Genomic DNA, 18,665 nt, shown 5'->3' on the forward strand with positions numbered 1-18,665 from the left:
GTCTCATAGCAACTTGCTTCACACATTTTTTACTATTTTTCAAAGATACTGCCAGAACTGTACTTCTCATTATGTACTGTATCATTGTTTTACAGCATAAAGTTTTCCACATTCAAAAGTTTATTTGGAATATTCATGGATCCTCAAATGATTTGATAGTTTTCTAAACTTATCCACCAATCATTTTCTGACGCTTTTTATTCCTGTGCTACCGTTTTACAAGACACGTAGTGTTTTTCGAAATTACTTGTGTTTTTTATATTTTTTAAAGTCTGTTTGTAATTTATTTGTTCTTTGTGATTTGGTGTATTTCCTGACATGTAATGTTACAATTTTCGTTGTATGAGGCATTTTCTTGGTGCCCTGGCGTAGTAAGATGTTGCAGTGAATAACCCTATTTAACTAGCATTGTTTACCGCTAGTGTGTTTACTACAATGCTGTTTGCCTAGCCAAGGTGCTTCCTTTTGCCACTTCACTATCTCACAGTAGTTAGGATAAGCAGTCAAGGCTTACTGCAAGGAGGCAGAGGGTCCCAGTGACTCCAACTCAGTGGGATTCAATGGATAACTTGCGGTAATAAGTTTCATCATGGTTGTTCATCAGTGGACCCTTTTCTGTCTCTGTGAAAACTGAATAGCTTCCTCTTCTCTGGATGCCAGAATTATTTTATGAGAGGAAATTGTGTCTTGTGGAAAAATATTAAAACTAAACAACATGCTTTTGTAACTTAAAGGTATTTATTAAATTTTAACTATTTTTAAGACAGCTACTTAAGTATGATCAACCTTCTGAAGGAATTTCTTCAGTGATGGATGAAATTAAAAACAATGTCTTAGTAGACAGGCCTAGCCTCCACGATAACTATACAGAAAGGAAAAAACACTGTTCCTTTAAAGCTGCACGATGACCCAGGCTCCCACAAGGTCTATAACCTCTGTCTCCTAGAAGACCACTGAGACTAGGACTGCAAGGTCTGTTCCACGTTCGTACTGAAGACCTTGAAGGTATGTCAAGGTATGTCAAAGACGAAGATTTCAACAATACACTATGGCCAGCCAGAGATCACAGGTATCACTGAAGAACCTTGGCTTGTTCAGCGACTAGGATAACAGCATTGAGTAAGCTGAAACAGTTCATGGCTGAGATTCAGATGCTGCAGCTTATGTAGTAGATGCCAACTGAAAACAGGCAGTTAAAAAATCGGCGAGTGAGGTTGAAAAGAAGGCCCACAAGGTGATCAAGCTGCCAAAAGGTTATGAATCTAAATCCTTGGGCACAAAGTCCAAAATGGCAACCTCGGTGCTGAAACAAATGTTGACCGAAGGTCTGCCAAAAGAGACTCCCATGGATCCCGACCACAGGATACCAATGCAGGCAAGACCCCCCTTGAAGCCTTCGATGGTTCCATCCGGGTGAGAGGGAGCAAAAGATGGCACAAAACAGTCGACAGACCTGTCAACCGAGAAGACTGTCCCCGATGCTGAACAGAAGGCGCAGGAAGTTAAAAAGAAAGAAAGGCTTGAGGCCGAAATGGTGGCACTTCTCCAAGGAAAATAGGGGTTTGACAACTCTCTAAGAGAATTTCGGATCCCATTGAAGCCATCAACGGCCTTAAATATTGAAGATGACCAGTTTGCCTTAGAGGCTCCTGCAACGTCTGAGCCCCAGGAAGAACCCGAAGAGTTCTACAATCCCAAGGAGACAGAAGGGTTAGTAGGGTTTGAAGAAGTCATGGAACGATCTCAATACGAAATCTCCACAGAAAAGAGTAAAAAATATCTGCCCTTTGAGGCATTCACCACCAGGTGACCTCTCCATGTGCAACAGCCTCACTGAGAGGACTGCAGAGACCTTTGGGAGTAGGTAGTGACCTATGTCCAGTACACATATAAAATGGCATCCTCGCACTCACAAAGTCAAGTAAAATGGTGCTGGAGTTAGTGGGGGCACCTCTGCTAGTGCAGGGGTACCCTCACGCACAGGTACCTGCACCCTGCCCTCTGGGGCTGAGAGGACCTACCATAGGGGTGACTTAGTGACCTGGTGCAGTGATCTGTAGTGAAATCAGATGCCTGCACCCGGTTCACGCAGACTGCAATGGCAGGCCTGCAGAACCCTTTGCATGGGCTCCCGATAGTTGGCAGAATAACTGCTGCAGCCCATAGGGATTCCCTGGAACCCCAAAGCCCTGGGTGCTTAGGTACCATATACTAGGGGCTTACATAGAGGAACCAGTATGCCAATTGTGGGGATAAAAAATTACCAGTAACCAAATTTAGAGGAGAGAGCACAGTTACTGGGGTCCTGGTTAGAGAAACAGGCCAAAAGTGGGGGTAACCAAGTTACAAAAAGGCTACTTTCCTACGACTGAAGAATCCACCAGCAGAAAGGTGCCAGAGGAGTAGTGATGAATAAATGTGTAACTCGTATCAGAGAATGCCTGGACAGTGAGCTCTCTGTTCCGAGTGATATAGAGAAGATGTCATCCCAATTTTTGCCCGAAGTGCCACCACAGATTCACACAAAAGGATAAAAATCAGGAATGTAACCTGTGCCTAACACAACAACAAAGACTGCGAGGCCTGTGCTGACTTTTAAACCAAAAAAGGCTGAGAGCGAGGAACAAGCAGGGGCAGGCACACTTACACCATGCAGGGCCAGAAGCAGACTCATCACTGAAGGATTTGGGGTCGTTGAGTGACGATGGGGATAATTTCACTGAAGGGGCGAAATGAGACGGCTCGGACATCGAGTAAAAAAGTCCAACAAAAGAAGGCAAGATAAGATCAAAAGAACCCCCTTGGGACTCCGGACAGGGACACCGCAGAAGGTCGAACTCCCAGAAAGACGTCAAGAGAAAATCGAGGTCGAGGAGATCAGAAGATGGAGCTTTGATGTACAGGTAAGAAAGAAGGGGAGAACGTCAAAGAATACAGCAAAAGATACTCAGTACAAGGAAATTTCAACATAAAAAAGAAAATCAACATCGCGCTCAATGCCAAAGAGCGAGCTCTGGAAATCTCAAGGAAAAAGAGGTGGCTAAAGGCAGAAATGGCAGCAAAAAAAGAGGGACTTGGATGATTCCCTTCTGGAATTTCGAATACCACAGAAGATTTTGAGGCCGGAAGAGAGTGGAAAGGGGGAATCCTGCTTTGAGGAGCATTCAGGCAATTTGGCCATGGAAATGTTCAAAGTTCGATGGTGACTACATTCAGGAACATCTGGGACACTGTATGACATCACACTTGGGATGAGCATACTGTAGGAAGCTTGGTTCAAGTTGCAGTAGCCCACCCCACCACCACCACTGCTAGCCAGGTCCCCCAGTGCCAGTGTTCTTCCCCCAAAATAAGACACCTCTTCACTTGGTCCCCAGGTGGCTAGACCCTTTAGTACCGCTTTAAGTCCTTAGTAAATGGTACATCTGGTACCTATGGCATGGGAACTGAGGAGGATCGATAAGAGCTACAGCACTGCCTCTTGATAAGTGACCCAGACCAAACTCATGCAGACTCCAATCCTTTGATCCTTCCACCAGCTTCACCACAACCTCTGGTACCAGCTTCACCTTCACCACCACAATATATGGAAGACCCATTCGATTTTTCAAGGGTCTCCTCCCTTGGATACTGCTGGGTATGGTGGGACACGAGATATCTTTGGGACACCACCAATCGATGACCCCTGGGATGCCTGTGATGCTGCCCCTTAGTGGACACAGATCCAAACTTATATCTTGCCCACCCATCTCCTTCTGATGATGCTACATCTTATCAAGAGGTTATAGCCAGAGCTTCTGCATTCCACAATGAAGAATTACACAAAGAGCTACTAGAAGAGGACTTCCTCTTTGATACCCCCTCAACTGCACATAGGGCTACACGGTGTCTCCCTATGTAAAGGGAATGCTCTGACACAGCAGACACATTGAAGGATCCCATTAGGGCTAGGGTCATAACGCACAGTGTTGATGGAAAAAATACAAGCCCTCCCCATCTACATATACATTAGGGGCCAGTTACGACCAGAATTCCTTGTCACTTCCACTGCTTGCAAATGAGGCAAGTCGCAGGCAAGTGGGAAGGGGGGGTACCTTGCCTCCTGACGGAGCAAGCGTATCAATGCAGTGAGGAAGAGAGTTGCAGCACAGGCTGCTAATCATTGGCGCATCGCCGAACTCTTAGGGCCCTTTGACGCTTTACAACCATGCCCTATGAAATGGAGGATCTCTTTCAATATCTCAAAGGTGAGCATAAAAAAACATGGGCAAGAACTTGTGACAGAGGGCAAACTTTCCTCCATAACCTCAATACATTGTTCATTAGATGCTCCTGACACTGCAGTTAGGGTGATTAATACTAGCATTTCGCTCAGGCATCATGCATGCTAGAAGTACAACAGAATGTACTTAATATTCCTTTTGACAAGAAACATCTCTTTGGGCTCAAGGGTGGATACTACATTTGAAAAGATATGGACACAGCGAAAGCAATGGGAGCCTGTCAGACACCTCCACCTCAAGGCACCTTTCGCCCTCCTGGTTATTGTGGGAGTTCAAAGGTGACCTCCTTAGATGCCTCAAACTCCTATCAACATATGCAGGGCCAAAACCTACCAACAAGCAGTAACTTCGCTCTCCTGCCACCTGAGCATGTAACACCTGTCGGGGGCCAATTACAGGATTTTATACCCACATGGCTAGTGATTACATCAGACCAGTGGGTGTTAGCCATTATCCAACATGACTGTTCTCTGTAGCACACTACCACACCTCCCAAGATTCCACCTCACACTCACAGGCTACCACTGTGCCATCAAACATTGCTCAGACAGTTAGGCCAAGCTCCTCCTTTTCTCAAAGGAGCTATAGAACTTGTCACTCTTCAACTCCAGGGCTCCGGGGCTTACTCTAGATACTTCCTAATACCCCAAAAGACTTATCTTTTCAGCCAATCCTACTTCTCAGGCCACTGAACAAGTAAGCTCTTCCACATGGTCCTACTTCTCCATAAAGGCGACTTTATGGCTACACTAGATCTAAAGATTGTCTATTTTTGCATACCAGTATACCTAGCTCATCACAAATATCTGGGGTTTTTAGTGGGCAGCAAACCTTACTAGTTCAAAGTCCTCTATTTCAGGGTGAGTACTTAACCCTCTCCACAACCCCCCACCCCTGCATGTTCACCAAGTGCTTAGTAATGGTAGCGGCCCACTTATGCAGACAAAGTCCACGTTTTTCCATGTCTGAGGATTAGCTTACCAAAGCCAGCACTCACCAACACTGTCAACAACACACTTAGATTAAAATATATCTGCTCCACCGTGTGTGGTTCACCATCGAAGTTACCAAGTCTCACCTACACACTACAGGTTCAGACATATCTAGGGGCTACTCTAAACACACAAATAGAATTAGATTATCTCAATTATGCAAAAATCCAGAATTTTCAGACACTATTACATCAATTTCAGACAAATCAACTAACAGTGAGCTCAGTCATTTGCCTCTTAGGGATGATGACCTCCTCTATTGCCATAGTACCCCCTGCCTGACTACACCTGTGTCCGTTACAGAAATGTTTAGCTCTACAGTGGTCTCAGTCACAGGGTCGGTTATAGGGCCTAGTGATGATCAACTGCCAACCTCATTACTCTCTGCAATGGTGGAATACCCACAACCTGTTAAGAGGATGGCCTATTCTCGACTCTGTTCCCCACACCACTGTCACAACATATGCGTTACTCATGGGATGTATGGGGTGCACATTTGTAGGATCTCACACTACAGGGTCTCTGGGATGCCAAGCACAGTATCTCCACATCAACTACTTATAGCTTCAAGCTGTTCACCTAGTGTTGAAAGCGTTCTTTCCTCACTTTATTCACAAGGTTGTCCTAGACCGGATGGACAATATGACAACCATGTACTATCTATAAAAGCATGGGTGAGGGTTGCACGATTCCCACAATTATCTTGTCTGGCACAGACCATTTAGAGATGGACTGTACATCATAATATTCACCTGTTCACAGAATACCTCCTGGGCACAGACAGCGATTTTGCAGATCTCCTCAGCAGGATTCTGCAACAAGTCCACGAGTTGGAACACCACTCAAGTCCTCCTTCCATATTTCCACAGATGAGGGTTCCCTCAAATAGACCCTTTCCCAACCGCAGAAAACGCAAAATCCCCAAACTTCGCCTCCAGATTCCCACACCCATTATCTAAGGGCAATGCACTAGGAAAAGTTGGTCAGGGATGGTTGCCTACACTTTTGCTCCTCTCCCCCTCCCATTTCTGGTTCAAAAGCTACGGCAAACATTTCTCACAATGATAGTAGTGGCTCCCATCTGGGCCCATAAGCCCTGGTTCACAACTTTACTGGACCTCTCTGTAGTTCTCCACGTGAAGCTCCCCACCAGGCTGGACCTTCACACTGAAAACCATGGAGAAATCAGACCACCAGATCCCAAAGTTTTCAACTTTGCGATCTGGCTTTTGAGGTCATGGATTATGGATACTTCAGTCTGCCACCTGAGTGTGTAAAAATTCTTAAAGAAGCCCATAGGCCTTACACACAAGCATGCTACGTGGCAAAATGTGTAGCTGTTTGTCTGTTGTCATTCATAGCATATTGATCCTTTCAAACCCAGTGTATAAGACTAGGTCTGCTACTTGCTTCGTTTACAAAAAATCTGGCCTGGTATTCACAACCATAAGATAACATCTCACTACAATGGCTGTCGATTTAGAGAATAGACAACACAGCTCTTTATTCAAGATACCAGTCATTAAAGCCTTCATGGAGGGGCTCAAAATAGTTATTCCACCATGGGTTCCTCGTGCAGCCTCATGGAACCTTAACATTTTTCTTACACAACTTATGGGCCCTCCATTTGAGCCCCTGCATACATTCCCTCTTAGTACTTCTCTTGGTATTTGCTATTACCTCGCTTAGACGTGTTAGTGAGCTCCAGGCTTTAACCTTGGAAAAACCTTTCTTCAAACTCTAGAAAGACAGGGTGGCTCTACACCAACCCAAAATGTCACCCTAAAGTAGTCTCCTATTTTCACCTCAACAGGTCAATTGACTTGCGTTTTTTTTTCTTTCTGACAAATAGATTCAGTTGCAGAGATGGCTCTCCACACATTAGGTGTTAAAAGGGAACTTTTGTTATACATTGAGAAAACTAAAGCTTTCAGGAAAAATAAATAACTATTTGTTGTTTTTTCGCCACCTCATAAAGGAAAACCTATATCCAAATCCGGTATAGCCAAATGGATAGTTGAGTGTATTCAAACATGTTATTCTAAAGTCAAAATAACTCTACCTACACCTTCAAGAGCGCACACTGCTAAAAAGGAAGGAGCATTCATGGCTTTCCTAGGAAATATTCCAATAGCTGACATATGCAAAGCAGCTGCATGATCTACACCACACACCTTCACTAAACATTCTGTGTATGTTCAAGCACTCCAACTATGCACACTTTTTCCAGACAACTGCAACATCCTCAGGTTAGCCGCCGCTTCTGAGGAGAATTGCTTTACAGTCTATCCAAAACGTGTATCTACAGCCACACAAGCCTCGAATGGCATATGTTACTTACCTTGTAAGCATCTATTTGTGGCATGTAGTTCTGTAGATTCACATTCGCCCACCCTGTTCACTGGGCGCCTGTAGCCATTGTTTTTTTTGTTTGTTTTTTTAACTTTGTATTCACATGGACATCTCATCACTTACACTTACTTTACACCATTTTCACCCGCCTGTGGGAAACACTCTAACAATGGAATCAGTGCCCATGCACATTATTACCAAGAGGAGGAGTCACTCTACCTCATGACTCAAAAGACGACTTTGAAGAAAAGCAACTGGCACATTTCTGGACCCAACACTAGATGGCAGGAGTATGCACAGCATGTGATTCTACTGCACTACATGCCACGAAAAGATGCTTAAGGGTAAGTAACATATTCCTTCTGTGGGCTACTGAGCCCAAACAAGGAGAGGGCCTTTCCTGGGCAGTAGATGGTCTTAGCATTGACAAAGCAAGCATGAAGAAGTCTCCAACAGTTAGAACTATGATTAAACTGTTGAGGTTGATGGCATAATAGATCCCGCTAATCCCACTTACTGGACCCCATGTAAAACCAATCCAAGAACGGCTCTAAAGCCATAGTCACAGCCAGCAAAGAACTGGCATGATCTAGTATTTGTCCATCCAGTTGCCAGACATTACTGTTTGAACATGACTTCAGAGAAGAGATCTAACAGGGTTGGTGTGTCGTCAGAACATGTGTATTTGAGAATTAGGCCCTCATTACGAGTGTGGCGGTCCATCGGCCGGCCACACTCCAGGAGGTCCGACTGCCACATTACAACCCTAGCAGGCGGACCCTGCAGGGGACCGCCCTCCTCACTAGGAACATCCTCCCGACAGGCTGGCGGCGGTCTGAGTTGTGCTCAGCCACTGCGGCACTGAACTCAGTGCTGCAGTGCTGATTACAACTCTGCTTTCCGCCAGCCTTTCCATGCCAGTCACGCCGCCATAGAAAGTCTGGTGGAAAGCCAGTGTCGGGGGCAACAAGAGGGGCCCATGGCATGGGCAGCGCAGGGGCTCTCCTGCCCAGCACCATTGGAATGCGCACTGTCTGCTTTCCTATGGTGCTGATGTGCTATGGTATTGGCCTTGGCTCCCTTAAGGGAACTGAGCCCAATATTGTAGCACTGTTCCCGGCAGAAAAGCGTAATACAATGTTCCCACAGATCAGTCTGGTGGGAACATTGTAATACGTTTGGGAGGGGGTGCTACTGGTATGATTTTGGCATCCACCCCGCGAGTTTAGCAGTTGGCTCATTCAACCGCCAAACTCTTAATGAGGCCCTTAACCTTCCTTCTCTTCCCTGTGCCAATACCCAATGCTTGGAGATAATCTTCCTGGTCTTTTAATGCCTTTAATAAATATCAATAAGGATGCCTTGATGGAGAGATAAATCTGCGTATCTTGAATATCCTCATTAAATTCATGTTCTACCAGTCCTCTTATTCAGAAGTCAAGAAAATGAACACCAGGATAAATAAGATCCTTACTGTTAGTTGGTGAAAGTGAAATGAGGTTCAACTGCTGCTACGGTTCACTCTGGAGCAGTCTGGCTGCGTTAGTTTAACAGATTGTTTCTACTGCAATGCAACTGTTAATCTGTTTCAGTTCATTCTTTTTTGTTTTGCAGAGACGTTTGTGCTCCTTAAGTGGCTTTAAAGTGAATTCTGATTCGGTTAGATGGGGAAAAAATATTGCTGCATTCAATAGGCATAAGAACATTTTGGAAAGTGTTTCTCTTTATGAAGTGTTTTGGGGATCTGCATGTAGATGGAGTTATTATATATTTTTTTAATTTAATCAACATAGTCATGATGAATGATCAGAGCTGCAGATGAATTAGAACAGTATTCTGAGGTAAATATCTGGTATACGCAGCAGACTGTGCCAGCTATTCGAATTCTTCTTTAGCTTGAAAGCGTTATGAACTCTTGCAGTACCCTCCGGTAGATTGACCTTCCATTCAAGTACCAAATGGATAAGAGCACAGCAGCTACTGGATTGTATTTAATAAAGCTTTGTTAGCACTTGGCTACATTTTTGACACCAGAGCTTTATAAAATGTAAGTTATTTGCAGGTAACTAAAAGAAAATTTTCGTTTTTATGGAAACTACAATGATGAGACAGGGTCTACCTTTTCACAACTAATCAAACACCTTCTCAGGAAATCAAACAGTATCAGCTTCATAAGGGATAAAATAAAGCAACAGTTTCATCAGATTGTATGCTCCACCACCTGGTTTGTACTAATGGCTAGAAATGCTCAGTGTTAAAAAAACAAAAACAAAAAAACTTTACAGTTTTAAATTGTAATTTGTATGGTACTCATGTATAGAAAAACGTTTACATCTTTTTTTGTTCTTATTTTACCCAAGTTATTAATTTGCTCTAGTTGGCGTAACATAACATGATGTTCCTTGACAGATGAATGGTATGCTGATTTTGATTTAAATGTAACATAGGTGTACACTGTAATGTCAGGCAGCAGACATATATACTCTAAAGAATGTTGCTACATACATCATACTGCATAAATCCTAAGTGAGCCCAGTGATTTGTTTTGCTTTGGATTTTTGAAGTAGGTCAAAATATGGAAATGTCAATCTTAAAATAATGATCTGCCAACTTAAAAGCTTTGACACTTAAACAGTCCCTCTCTATTTATAGGCAAGCTCTTACTCTTAGATCCTCGGGCTCTGCTGAATATTTTCTTCACATGTGGTTGTAGTTTCACATGTTTTGTTCCTCTGCCATTAGGTTTCTTCACACTCGATGGACAGCCAAGGAGCATGTCTTGCCCTTCCACTGGCCTACCTGAAGAGGATCTTACCCATATCGGAAATGTGGGCAGCTCTGTGCCTGTGGAAGACTTTACCATCCACGGAGGTATAAAGTGTAGTGGACATGTATTTGACTTGGTTAGAAATACAGTTGTAGAATTTATTATCTCATATGATCTACTTCTAAAGTCCTATCTGTTTTCTGGCCTCTGTAGCAGCAGATTGTCTACATACAACTAGGACACATCATTAATAGATACAGCCTTTGTATTGTTCAATGTTCTGAGTCACTTTTCTGTTTTTTTGAAGGTCTGAGCCGGATTCTGAAAACCAGAGGAGAAATGGTAAAGAACAGGACTGTAGATTGGGCTCTGGCAGAGTACATGGCATTTGGATCCCTCCTAAAGGAAGGCATCCATATTCGATTGAGTGGGCAAGATGTTGAGAGAGGAACCTTCAGGTAGGTTCTAGTGACATGACGTTGGTCCACATTGTTTAACTCAAAGACCTGCTGCAGTTATGTGCTATGCTCCGGTATTATTCTAATATATCTTTCTTATACCCAGTCACCGTCACCATGTGCTTCATGACCAGAATGTGGACAAGCGAACCTGCATCCCAATGAACCACCTGTGGCCAAACCAGGCTCCCTATACAGTGTGCAACAGTTCTCTCTCTGAATATGGTGTCCTTGGTAAGATGCAGCAGAAGCTGTCTGAGGGTCTTTGACTTGTGACTGTCAGTGGTTCTGTTCTCCAGTTTGTCAACTGTATGGGGCATCGATGTCCTTAAATTATCTCTTGCTGTCGAATTAGTGGTGCCTTTACTAATTGATTCCAAAAGATTTGAGCCTGTCAGATGTATTAATCATATGTTAGTACCTTTATGCTAAATTCTTTTTAGTCATACACTCATTGTTTAATATTTTTAAAGCGTTTTACAAATGTTATCCTTTTTATTAAAACGTAATTCATTAGCAGCAACTGTTTCTATGCATGTAACCCTCACCATGAGGTGTAAATGAATGTTTTGTGCATATAGTGATAAAACATTTTGACATATTCAGGAGCTTATACTTAATACAGTAAATGTCTGTGTGCTAGTAATATCATTCGGGATAAAATCAGGCATGTACTAGAAATATGATCAGATGTGTAAAGTGTTCCCTTTTTCAGTGCAGTACAGTGAAATGGAGTTGAACAAAAATTCGAAAATTAGCTTCCTTTCTGGTAGACTAAATCAATGTGATCTGAGTACATAAGCCAAACCCGCTCCTCACCCTAATATGTGTTGACTTGTTCAATTCTTAATGGTGTTCAATAAGGGCCTGGACAGCGGGAAGTCTTTATGATGACCCGTTATTTTAGGTAAACCATATCGACATATTTCTTGGTGACTATTTGGCTACATTAATTCATGGTGCGTTGTGATTTCCTCAATTCTTGAGTGCTTTTTCCTGGATTTTTGGGGAGATAATTGTATGCTCAGAGCTCGAGGGACTTTAGTAGATGAGACCCAAAGCTGGTATCATTGGTTTTTTGAAAGCTATCTAATTTAATTGCAGGCTGGGAAACACATTCTCAATTTCAGTGTCTGAGGCCTAGACTGTGACAGAATGTATCCATGTCTGTGAAAAATAGCATTGATTAATCATTCGTTCATCACCAGATAAGTACCTCTGCTGACTGCTCCATATAATTCTAAATTGAAAACCAGTCTTTTTCATAACATGTAAGAAACCTCCCCCTCAGGTTCTTATAAGGCTACATCCTTTCTTTCTTGTAGGAAAGTGCCTCTTTTGACATGGTCATCCCCCACACTTTTTGCCTGGTTTCTGGTGCAATGTTTACTGAAATTGCACTGGGACCATGCTAAGCAGGTCCCCAGTGGCAGATTTAGTTTCCCAAAACTGCACAGCTTTTTCCCAATTGATAAACTCGAAGTCCCTAGTAAATAGTACCCCTGGTACCTAGAGCATGGGGTACTAAAGGAAGGCCCCTGATGGTTTCAGCATGAATTGTGCCACCTTCAGGGCCCCTCTCACTAAGTGAACACAGTGCTGCTTTTGCAGGATGAATGTCTTTATGCAGAACTAAAATGAAAACACGACATGGGACGCAGCCTGTGTGCCCTGTCCACTTTACACTGCATGCAATGTATGTTAGTCACCCCTCTAGGAGGCTTTCCAGCACTAAAAGAAGGGTGCATTATACTACTTGTGAGGGCATACCAGCATGAGCACATATGCCCATGCTATGTCTTTGTCGATTCTCAGACTTAGTAAGTAAGCAGGGAAGCTATTTTAAGTACATGTGCTGGACACTGGTCATTACGAGTTCCCCAGCTACATGATGGCTTCACTGACAATAGTGATGTTTGGTATAAAACATCTCCTAATAATAAACCCTCACTGAATCCAGTGATGGATTTATTAATACATGTACTCAGAGGGCACCTTAGAGGTGCCCACTGAAATCCTCCAACTCCTAGCCAGGCACTGATTGGTCAAAACCAGTGCAGCCACCTGAGACAGAGTTCCTGCCCCCTGAGGTGAGAGCCAGTGCTTTCAGGGCGGAGAACAAAGGCCTGCTCCAGGCAGGTGTGTGACCTCCTTTCCAGGCAGGATGGACATTCCAGGATGGGGAGCTTCAAAGGCCTTGCCGCCTTTGAAATGCAACCCGGGCCTCCTAATGGTAGAGCAGGCCAACCCCCCAATTCTGGTGGCAGAACTGGCGGGAAAATTGGTTAAATCAGGAAGAGTTCACACTTCGTGCCAGTACCACCCCTAAGGTGGACGAGCTGAAGTGGGCACTACTTTTTAAATTCCTCCATCTTGTGTGGAAGTAATTAGGTGACTAGAGTTAGGGCTATGCCCACTTGCCAAAGGAAGTGCTCATAAGAAGGATGTAGTCACCCTTAAGGTGAGTAGCCCATTGGGTGCCACCTGGCACTCCCTGTAATGCCCCTAAATTTAGTATTGAGGTGGCACCCCTGAATTCTAGAACGGAGAGGAGCCGGACACCACAGAAGTCGCACCAGCAGAGAAGAGACTGAAGCCACCAACTGACATGGCCCACATCCTTCCGGCTGGTCTGCAGCCCTTGAAGAACCTGCACCCAAAAGATGACTTGTCCAGCAGCCCTAGCAACCTCCAAAACCTTGGGAAGACTGCCTGCGATAAAGACCAAGACCTGTCCAAAAGAAACCAACTCCAAAGAAGTCGTCGTCTGCCTGAGGAACCGCAAACTGCCTCTGGATCCACCACTGCACGCCCATGACCCAAGTCCAAGTGGCCCACCAATCCTGTGAAGGTTTCTCAATGCTTCTGACCAAGAGTTTACTGTGGGTTGACCCCTGCTGGACTCCACAGCGACACCTTTCTAAATTGGTTTCTGATTTTTCTTCAAGTGTGTCTCTTATTGCTTCTGAGTACAACCAAATCTTAACACGACTCCTTGACAAGCTTAACTGCTTGCCCACACTACTACAAATAGAGCACTAGACCTATCTATTTCTGCCTCTGCAAGCCTTTGGGGACCCACTGGTCTCTCTGCACAGTGTACATTATTTTAGTTCCCTATAGAGAGCCAGCATCCTACAGTTCTTAATTGCAAGTGAGCTATACAGTCCTCTACAACTGATCTCCTGGTGTCTTTTGCCATCGGGTTGTCAACAGTTACTAGAGTTAAACTAGTTCTCCAGTATTAGAGCCTTCATAAATTCACATGCTTGAATCATACCCCATTGTCAAAGTGGGAGTCCCACGGTATTTTAATAAAGCAATAAGTGACATTATCTTAGGCTATAATTGCAATGAATAGTCACTGCAATAGCCTATCTATGTTCTTGCTCATCTTTGTTCAGTTTTCCTCATATTTGGTATATCCAAATTCCTCTACGGCATCATGTCAGAACCTTCTAGGAAAGGACTATTCAGACCGTGTGGTAGAAAAAGGCTGAATTTTGAAGTTCCTTGTAGGAAGCTGGCCCTTTATGTGGTATATGACTATTGTGTACATGTAAAGAAATGGCTCCCTGTTGCAGTTACCCCCCACTTTTTGCCTGATACTGATGCTGACTTGACTGAGAAGTGTGCTGGGACCCTGCTAACCAGGCCCCAGCACCAGTGTTCCTTCACCTAAAATGTACCATTGTATCCACAATTGGCACACCCTGGCATTCAGATAAGTCCCTTGTAACTGGTACTTCTAGTACCAAGGGCCCTGATGCCAAGAAAGGTCTCTAAGGGCTGCAGCATGTCTTATGCCACCCTAGAGACCCCTCACTCAGCACAGACACACTGCTTACAAGCCTGTGTGTGCTGGTGAGAACAAAATGAGTAAGTCGACATGGCACTCCCCTCAGGGTGCCATGCCAGCCTCTCACTGCCTATGCAGTATAGGTAAGACACCCCTCTAGCAGGCCTTACAGCCCTAAGGCAGGGTGCACTATACCATAGGTGAGGGTACCAGTGCATGAGCACTGTGCCCCTACAGTGTCTAAGCAAAACCTTAGACATTGTAAGTGCAGGGTAGCCATAAGAGTATATGGTCTGGGAGTCTGTTTTACACGAACTCCACAGCACCATAATGGCTACACTGAAAACTGGGAAGTTTGGTATCAAACTTCTCAGCACAATAAATGCACACTGATGCCAGTGTACATCTTATTGTAAAATACACCCCAGAGGGCACCTTAGAGGTGCCCCCTGAAACTTAACCGACTATCTGTGTAGGCTGACTAGTTTTAGCAGCCTGCCACAAACCGAGACATGTTGCTGGCCCCATGGGGAGAGTGCCTTTGTCACTCTGAGGCCAGTAACAAAGCCTGCACTGGGTGGAGATGCTAACACCTCTCCCAGGCAGGAATTGTCACACCTGGCGGTGAGCCTCAAAGGCTCACCTCCTTTGTGCCAGCCCAGCAGGACACTCCAGCTAGTGGAGTTGCCCGCCCCCTCCGGCCAGGCCCCACTTTTGGCGGCAAGGCCGGAGAAAATAATGAGAAAAACAAGGAGGAGTCACTGGCCAGTCAGGACAGCCCCTAAGGTGTCCTGAGCTGAAGTGACCCTAACTTTTAGAAATCCTCCATCTTGCAGATGGGGGATTCCCCCAATAGGGTTAGGATTGTGTCCCCCTCCCCTTGGGAGGAGGCACAAAGAGGGTGTACCCACCCTCAGGGCTAGTAGCCATTGGCTACTAACCCCCCAGACCTAAACACGCCCTTAAATTTAGTATTTAAGGGCTACCCTGAACCCTAGAAAATTAGATTCCTGCAACTACAAGAAGAAGGACTGCCTAGCTGAAAACCCCTGCAGCGGAAGACCAGAAGACGACAACTGCCTTGGCTCCAGAAACTCACCGGCCTGTCTCCTGCCTTCCAAAGATCCTGCTCCAGCGACGCCTTCCAAAGGGACCAGCGACCTCGACATCCTCTGAGGACTGCCCCTGCTTCGAAAAGACAAGAAACTCCCGAGGGCAGCGGACCTGCTCCAAGAAAAGCTGCAACTTTGTTTCCAGCAGCTTTAAAGAACCCTGCAAGCTCCCCGCAAGAAGCGTGAGACTTGCAACACTGCACCCGGCGACCCCGACTCGGCTGGTGGAGATCCGACACCTCAGGCGGGACCCCAGGACTACTCTGATACTGTGAGTACCAAAACCTGTCCCCCCTGAGCCCCCACAGCGCCGCCTGCAGAGGGAATCCCGAGGCTTCCCCTGACCGCGACTCTTTGAACCTAAAGTCCTGACGCCTGGGAGAGACCCTGCACCCGCAGCCCCCAGGACCTGAAGGACCGGACTTTCACTGGAGAAGTGACCCCCAGGAGTCCCTCTCCCTTGCCCAAGTGGAGGTTTCCCCGAGGAATCCCCCCCTTGCCTGCCTGCAGCGCTGAAGAGATCCCGAGATCTCTCATAGACTAACATTGCGAACCCGACGCTTGTTTCTACACTGCACCCGGCCGCCCCCGCGCCGCTGAGGGTGAAATTTCTGTGTGGGCTTGTGTCCCCCCCGGTGCCCTACAAAACCCCCCTGGTCTGCCCTCCGAAGACGCGGGTACTTACCTGCAAGCAGACCGGAACCGGGGCACCCCCTTCTCTCCATTCTAGCCTATGTGTTTTGGGCACCACTTTGAACTCTGCACCTGACCGGCCCTGAGCTGCTGGTGTGGTGACTTTGGGGTTGCTCTGAACCCCCAACGGTGGGCTACCTTGGACCAAGAACTGAACCCTGTAAGTGTCCTACTTACCTGGTAAAACTAACAAAAACTTACCTCCCCCAGGAACTGTGAAAATTGCACTAAGTGTCCACTTTTAAAACAGCTATTTGTCAATAACTTGAAAAGTATACATGCAATCTTGATGATTTGAAGTTCCTAAAGTACTTACCTGCAATACCTTTCGAATGAGATATTACATGTAGAATTTGAACCTGTGGTTCTTAAAATAAACTAAGAAAAGATATTTTTCTATATAAAAACCTATTGGCTGGATTTGTCTCTGAGTGTGTGTACCTCATTTATTGTCTTGTGTATGTACAACAAATGCTTAACACTACTCCTTGGATAAGCCTACTGCTCGACCACACTACCACAAAATAGAGCATTAGTATTATCTATTTTTACCACTATTTTACCTCTAAGGGGAACCCTTGGACTCTGTGCATGCTCTTCCTTACTTTGAAATAGCACATACAGAGCCAACTTCCTACATTGGTGGATCAGCGGTGGGGTACAAGACTTTGCATTTGCTGGGCTACTCAGCCAATACCTGATCACACGACAAATTCCAAAATTGTCATTAGAAATTGATTTTTGCAATTTGAAAAGTTCTCTAAATTCTTAAAAGACCTGCTAGGGCCTTGTGTTAGATCCTGTTTAGCATTTCTTTTAGAGTTTAAAAGTTTGTAAAAGTTTGAATTAGATTCTAGAACCAGTTGTAGATTCTTAAAAAGTATTCCAACTTTTAGAAGCAAAATGTCTAGCACAGATGTGACTGTGGTGGAACTCGACACCACACCTTACCTCCATCTTAAGATGAGGGAGCTAAGGTCTCACTGTAAAATAAAGAAAATAACAATGGGCCCCAAACCTACCAAAATACAGCTCCAGGAGCTTTTGGCAGAGTTTGAAAAGGCCAACCCCTCTGAGGGTGGCAACTCAGAGGAAGAGGATAGTGACTTGGAGGAAAATTCCCCCCTACCAGTCCTATCTAGGGAGAACAGGGTCCCTCAAACCCTGACTCCAAAAATAATAGTCAGAGATGCTGGTTCCCTCACAGGAGAGACCAACACCTCTGAAATCACTGAGGATAACTCCAGTGAAGATGACCCCCTGTTAGCCAGGATGGTCAAAAGATTGGCTTTGGAAAAGCAGCTCCTAGCCATAGAAAGGGAAAGAAAAGAGATGGGCCTAGGTCCCATCGATGGTGGCAGCAACTTAAATAGGGTCAGAGATTCTCCTGACATCCTAAAAATCCCCAAAGGGATTGTAACAAAATATGAAGATGGTGATGACATCACCAAATGGTTCACAGCTTTTGAGAGGGCTTGTGTAACCAGAAAAGTAAACAGATCTCACTGGGGTGCTCTCCTTTGGGAAATGTTCACTGGAAAGTGTAGGGATAGACTCCTCACACTCTCTGGAAAAGATGCAGAATCTTATGACCTCATGAAGGGTACCCTGATTGAGGGCTTTGGATTCTCCACTGAGGAGTATAGAATTAGATTCAGGGGGGCTCAAAAATCCTCGAGCCAGACCTGGGTTGATTTTGTAGACTACTCAGTAAAAACACTAGATGGTTGGTTAACTGGAAATGAAGTGTGTGACTATGTTGGGCTTTATAATTTGTTTATGAAAGAACACATTTTAAGTAACTGCTTCAATGAAAAGTTGCATCAGTATCTGGTAGACCTAGGTCCAATTTCTCCCCAAGAATTGGGAAAGAAGGCAGACCACTGGGTCAAGACTAGGGTAACCAAAACTTCCACTGGGGGTGACCAAAAGAAAGGGGTTACAAAAACTCCCCAGGAGAAAGTGGGTGACACTAGAAACAAAGAAAAAGAGTCCTCTGTAGGCCCCCAAAAACCAGAACAGGTGGGTGGGCCCCAAGACACAACCCAAAACAAAGGTGGGTACCAGGGTAAGAACTGGGATGCCACTAAGGCATGGTGCCACAACTGTAAACAGTCTGGGCACCACACCAAGGACACTTCTTGTCCCAAAAACAAACCCCAGAACAAAATTCCAGGGGTAACCAGTGTAGCCATGGGAGATGACTCCT

At 45.0% G+C, this 18,665-nt stretch overlaps 1 protein-coding gene across 6 annotated transcripts in view; it reads left to right on the forward strand.

Moving 5' to 3' along the window:
- OGDH (oxoglutarate dehydrogenase) overlaps positions 1 to 18,665 on the forward strand; it is an 833,675-nt gene that overhangs the window by 572,757 nt on the left and 242,253 nt on the right. For all 6 annotated transcript variants that reach the window (XM_069214267.1, XM_069214270.1, XM_069214268.1 and 3 more), the window contains 3 exons: positions 10,370 to 10,498; positions 10,702 to 10,852; positions 10,959 to 11,086. In XM_069214267.1, coding sequence (XP_069070368.1) covers positions 10,370 to 10,498; positions 10,702 to 10,852; positions 10,959 to 11,086 — 408 coding nt within the window. The remainder of the gene's footprint in view (positions 1 to 10,369; positions 10,499 to 10,701; positions 10,853 to 10,958; positions 11,087 to 18,665) is intronic.

This window comes from Pleurodeles waltl, chromosome 11 (genome assembly GCF_031143425.1).
Source record: "Pleurodeles waltl isolate 20211129_DDA chromosome 11, aPleWal1.hap1.20221129, whole genome shotgun sequence".
Lineage (NCBI taxonomy): Eukaryota > Metazoa > Chordata > Amphibia > Caudata > Salamandridae > Pleurodeles > Pleurodeles waltl.